The sequence below is a fragment of the Vigna radiata genome, unplaced genomic scaffold, assembly GCF_000741045.1.
Source record: "Vigna radiata var. radiata cultivar VC1973A unplaced genomic scaffold, Vradiata_ver6 scaffold_252, whole genome shotgun sequence".
Taxonomy (NCBI): Eukaryota; Viridiplantae; Streptophyta; class Magnoliopsida; order Fabales; family Fabaceae; genus Vigna; species Vigna radiata.
Genome location: NW_014544137.1, coordinates 57,501 through 63,732, shown reverse-complemented (window position 1 = coordinate 63,732; position 6,232 = coordinate 57,501). Strand labels below are relative to the sequence as shown.

The following is a 6,232-nucleotide window of genomic DNA, read 5'->3' as shown; positions in this document are numbered from 1 at the left end:
AATTTTATCAAATTCAGCCACGACGGACCCAGTGCAAGACAAATATTACTTCCAGGATTACCAGGATTAAATGACAACTACACACATTTTTAATTTATATACACACTTAAATGACCTGAAACATGGTAGACTTTTAACAAAATCCTTAAATATCTTAACTTAGTATACCCTTTCTCTGTTAGAGAAAGTCTGTGTGGAGCCTTTTCAAGAGTCCTTCCTCCCTTTTCATTTTATTTTTCATAGAGAAAAATTAAGAGTGAGATTTTTCTTATGTTATCTAACTTTTTTATATTTTTCAATTTTAGAGGGAAGTGTTAATTATGGTTGTTTTAGCTTAGTCAAGTTTATTTTTTCTGTTATATTTCTTCATCTATTCCTGTTGTTGTTTTTTTTTTCTCTTTTCTCGTATTTTATTTACCACTTATCATTTTGTTGGCGGACACAATGTTGGACTGATCTATAGGTTTGTTTCAAAAAATATGTTAGCAAATGAAGGGGCTTGCATTTTCGGTACGAATTGCAAGCAATCTCTCAGGTGTACACAACATGGTCTCCAAAGGGTATTAATTCGCACATTCATTAGATACAAAATGATGGAGGGCATTGCAATGATGGCAGAAGGCAAGTTGTTCAACGAAATTGAAATTACGAGGAAAGTATTGCAAATGGTAGTGCTTGAAGAAATTACGGCCTTTGGATTGACCTCAAGTCATCCTCCACTTTCACTGTTACCGTGTTCGCCACTCACTTTGACTCAGCCATATATTATTTTACTTTAATTTGTTAATTCTTATTTAAACGGCCAAATCCTTTGTTTCAAAATATGAAGATGAAAATGAAGAACGTTAGTGTGACTTTATTGATTTTTGTTTTGGTGGAAGTGATATGGTGCGAAGGGTGTTGGAAGGAAGAGAGAGAAGCTCTTTGGAGTCTAAATCCCCTTCTTGGCTTCCCTTTGTCTCGGCAAAAGGAAGGCAGAGATTGTTGTGAATGGGAAGGAGTGAAGTGCAACTCCTCCACAGGGAGAGTGACCAAACTTGATCTTCATGGCCTGGGGAGTGTAAGAATAAGTTACGCTGATCTTGTTGTCTTCAAAGATTTGAAGAGCCTCAATTTGAGCCATAGTTCTGGGATATTTGATTGTGCAGACAGTGAAGGTTATTCTCCTACACATTCTATTTCTTGATCATTGTTTACGCACTGAAAAGTGAAACATGAATAATCATTTGTACTAACTTGAATACTTTCAGGGTTGGAAAATCTGGAAGTCCTTGACTTAAGTCACAGCATTATAGATAACGTCACCGACATTTTTCTTTGTTTGAATGGTCTTCCATCTCTCAAATCTTTATATTTATCATACAACGGCGGTTTCGATGCAACATTCAACGGTGAGGATATGTATTCTTATGGTGATGTGATAAGCATCTCTATAATTACTATGATGACTGACACATTTGTATGCCTTTAGGTTTTGAAACTCTCTCATCCAAGTTGCTCAGATTAGAAGTCCTTGACATAAGTTGGAACTATTTGACTAATGACATCTTGCCATCTCTCGGGGGATTCACATCTCTGAAGGAACTCTATTTGTCTGGCACCGAATTGATCACAGATATGCATATTCAAGGTGGAATAATTTTCTCATTTGATTTGTAAGGAAAAGGATACGTATAATAGCTTCAGGATAAAATATATGCATGTAATGTAAGAGACTTTACCTTGCAGGTTTATGCTCTATGTTGAAGAATCTTGAGGTCCTTGACTTGTCTGACAACAACTTCAGTGACAGTGATATTGCATCTGCTCTTAGTGGACTTTCATTTCTCAAGTCTTTAAATTTAGAAAACAGTCAACTGACTCCAACATCCATTCTTAGTATGTCACACTTGCTATATTTCAAATCTTCATCATTGTTTTTGATTGAAAAAGATATGTGAGTGTGATCTGTATATAATTTGCTAGATATATCAAAGATAATGTCTCTGGAGATTCTTGACATGGAGGGAAACAACTTGGATGAGAGCATATTGAGGAGTTTTGGTTAGATGTCTTTATACAGTGCAAATATACATGCTCTCTATTTAGTGTGTACACTCACTCATAACTAGATGCTGTCAATTTTGTTTATATCAGAGAAGGATGGATTTACGTGGCCAACCAATTTACAAGTCCTAAAGCTGCGTTCAAACAGTTTCTCCAATGAATTTCTTTCGTCTCTAAGTGGGCTTCAACGTCTCAAATCCCTTGATTTAAGCAGCAATCATTTAAGCGGGCCGTTGGATATAAGTGGTCAGCAGTATAGTGAATTTGATGTATTTTATTGACTTCTCATAATAATATTTTTTTATGGTTGTTGGACTTAATTATGAAACAGAATTTTTTTTATGTATTACCTTTGTTGTACTATTTTCTATGAATGACTGTAACATTCATTCTCTATTTGTCTCTATCAGGATTATTGGCTTTAACCAGTTTGGAGATTCTTGATCTAAGTTTTAACGAAATTAACAGTTTCACCAGCGAATTTCTTTCATCCCTAAGTGGGCTCCAGCGTCTCAAATCCTTAGATTTAAGAGTAAATCAATTAAGCGGGTCGTTCGATATAAGTGGTCAGTATAGTTAACTTGATGTATTGTATTGCTTCTTCACGTTGACAGTCACTTCTCATAACAGATTCTTTATGGTGGTTGAACTTATACGGTCAAACAGAGAATTTTTTTAATGTGTTACGTTTCAGAGAACTTATTCTTTGAATGACTATAACATTTCATTCTCTATTTGTCTACAACAGGATTGTTGGCTTTAACCAGTTTGAAGATTCTTGATCTAAGTCATAACGGAATTAACAGTGTTGTTGTCCATCAAGGTATTTAAAGCAATTGATATAACAAGGTCTTAATCGGTTGTCTTCATAATACAATTATTTACTTTGTCATGTTTTGGCAAATAAAATATTATTTCCATATTTTAGTTTCAGGATCAAAAAGTCTAAACAAATTGGATGTGCTTACTTTAGATGGAAATAATATCAATGGAAGCAAACTGAGGGAATCACTGCAACCTTTCCCAAATATTAAGATGCTTTCTATGACTAGTAATGAGATTATAGGAACCATCACTGCAGGAGGTATAAATATTTTACTACAAATAAGTTTCGTTGCTATATTAACTTCATAAAATTTCTTTTTCTGTTGTGTAGATTTTCGTGATTTAAAAAGCCTTGAACACTTGGCACTGGACTTTAATCATGACCTTGACAACGAGTTTTTCCAAAGTATTGGGGAGTTGACTTCTTTGAAAGTTTTATCTGCTACTGAATGTAAAATCAATGGCACCCTTCCTCCTGCTGGTAATTTAATTTATCATTACAATTTTTAAATTTCCTTTTAGTTAATAATCATCGCATATATATTCTTTACCTTTTTCTTTTTTTGAAATTTTATATAATTTACACCGTGTTCTGATTAAATTTTTTTTTTTGTTCAAAATTTCAAATTTCAGGTTGGTTTAAGCTGAAGAATCTCGAAATATTAGATCTAAGCGAAAATCAATTTGTTGGATTGCTTCCCTCATCCTTCTCAAACATGACATCTCTTCGAAAGTTAAAACTTTCATACAATCATTTCAGTGGACAATTTGATTCTAACATTGCTAGTCTTACATCACTTGAATATTTTGGTTTTACTGAAAACCAATTTGATATTCCCATTTCTTTTACACCATTTGCCAATCATTCAAATCTTAAGTTCATATATGGTGAAGGCAACAAAGTCATTTTAGACTTACAACCTAATTTCCAAACTTGGATTCCTAAATTTCAATTACAAGTGCTTAGTTTACCTTCAACAACTGTGAATTATTCTCTTCCACTCCCCAGGTTTCTTCTACATCAAAGAAACTTGACTAGCTTAGATTTCACTAGTTGTAGATTGGAAGGATTGTTTCCTTACTGGTTGTTTGAAAACAACACAAAATTGACCGAGCTTCTTGTCAGAAATTGCTCTTTCACGGGTGCTCTCCATCTACCATTACATCCCCTTACAAGCATGAGGAGAATTGATGTATCTGACAATAACATAACTGGCCAAATCCCCAATAACAATATTAGTTCAATTTTACCAAATTTGCAATTTCTAAACTTGTCTAGAAACCACATCCAAGGTTCAATTCCACCTGAGTTTGGCCAGATGAGATTTTTGAATACTTTAGATCTCTCAGATAATCGTTTATCAGGAGAGATTCCAAAGAACATATCCGGGGATGGGTCAATGCTCAAATACTTGAAACTTTCACAAAATGAGTTAGATGGACCCCTATTTCAATCTTTGAAATACTTGGAGCAATTGTATTTAGATGACAATAGCCTTTATGGAAGCATACCAAATAGCTTTTTTAACTCATCTCTCCAACATTTGGATCTAAGCTATAATAATTTAGTGGGGCAACTATCATGTGCCATAGGAAATTTGTCAAACTTGGAAACACTTTCATTGTCCAACAATCATCTTGAAGGGTCTATTACGACAAGGCTAATTGAACTCGAATCTCTATATTATCTTGATATCTCCGACAATAATTTGATTGGTTTTTTGCCATCTTTTGTCAATTCTTCTCTGGAATACATTCATTTGAGCAACAACATGTTAAGTGGTTTACCCAAAAGAATGTTCCGAAAAAGATCTTCCTTAAAAATTCTAGACCTTAGCAACAATCAAATAGTCGGTAGCATTCAAGATATGATGGAAGACCTTGCTCCTACAAGGTTGAATATACTCATTTTGAAAGGTAACCGGTTTACAGGGCATTTACCAGAACAGATATGCCAATTTGAAGATTTGAGTATATTAGATCTTTCTTATAACAATTTTTTTGGTCTAATACCCAATTGCTTGGGTAAAATGCCTTTTAAGAATGATGAACCACTCTCATTAGTGGCTGCATATAACGGCTTTCGTGGTAAAAAATATAGCTATGCAGGGGATTGGATATATAATATAAGAGGGAAAGCAAACTTCACTACGAAGAAAAGATCCTACACATATACTGGGAGCATCCTTGCTTATATGTCTGGAATTGATTTATCCAAAAATAAACTAAACGGAAGTATTCCATTTGAGCTTGGAAACTTGACAAGACTTCGAGCATTGAACTTGTCTCACAATGATTTGATTGGACAAATTCCAACTTCATTCTCTAATTTAGTACAAGTAGAGAGTTTAGATGTTTCTTTCAATATATTGAGTGGTCAAATTCCTCCTCAACTAAATCAGTTGCACTTTCTTGCTGTATTTAGTGTTGCACATAACAATTTATCAGGCGATACACCCGAGCAAAAAGGCCAATTTATTACCTTTGATGAAAGTAGCTATGAAGGAAATTCTCTTCTTTGTGGACCTCCATTGCTAAAAAGTTGTCATCCTGATGCACCATCACCAACCATTTCTCCAAATGATGAAGACTATGACAGTCCAGTTGACATACTTGTTTTTTGTGTAAGTTTTGTTGTGGCATACACATCGGTATTGTTGGTAATTGTTGTCACTCTCTACATTAATCCTTTTTGGAGGCGGGCATGGTTTTTCTATATGGAAATGATCATCTTAAGTTGTTATTACTTTATCTTAAGTTGTTATTACTTTATGGAAGATAATTGGAGGAAGTTTTCAAATCCTAGAAATATGTAACGCAGGTTGTCTTGTATGCCTTAGATTGTCCTGTTGTTTACTAAGATTGATTAATCCAAGTTTCTTATATATATGGAATCCATGTTTGTTTAATGAGTAAATAATCATATTGCTATTCAAAGATATACTTAATAATATATCTTAGTTTACTTTGTCCTTAGTTTTATTTTCATATCCACCAAACTGCAATTACTTTTTAACTTATAAAATCCTCATTTTCTTTCTAAAGTCGACTTTAGTAATTATTTTTGTAAGTTGCATGTTGTTGAACATGAGTGGAATAAGACCGTGGGGATTGCAGAGAGGGAAGAAAAGTGGACCAAATTTATATATTGACATCAAAATTTTATGAAAACATTGGGTAAAGAAAAAAAAAATGGAAACGGGTAATGATGTTAGTGAGGAAAGAACCAAACTTTGAATACTAGAGCAATTCAAACAATAACAGGGTTTTGAAAATGTAACTGACACTTACAATATAAATATAAAAGAAAATTACATAATTTTTTTTAAAGGTGTTAACTTTTTTTATCAGTGATTATTTT

At 33.6% G+C, this 6,232-nt stretch overlaps 1 protein-coding gene across 1 annotated transcript; it reads left to right on the top strand.

The window, feature by feature from the left end:
• Nucleotides 1-382: 382 nt before the first annotated feature.
• LOC106755345 (leucine-rich repeat receptor protein kinase MSP1-like) lies at nucleotides 383-5,741 on the top strand. Its single transcript, XM_014637489.2, has 11 exons — nucleotides 383-1,157; nucleotides 1,251-1,391; nucleotides 1,472-1,630; nucleotides 1,729-1,878; nucleotides 1,966-2,043; nucleotides 2,137-2,292; nucleotides 2,457-2,612; nucleotides 2,795-2,869; nucleotides 2,975-3,130; nucleotides 3,203-3,352; nucleotides 3,505-5,741. The coding sequence occupies exons 1-11, from the start codon at nucleotides 824-826 to the stop codon at nucleotides 5,685-5,687; spliced, it is 3,738 nt and encodes a 1,245-aa protein (XP_014492975.2). The 5' UTR covers nucleotides 383-823; the 3' UTR covers nucleotides 5,688-5,741.
• Nucleotides 5,742-6,232: the final 491 nt, after the last annotated feature.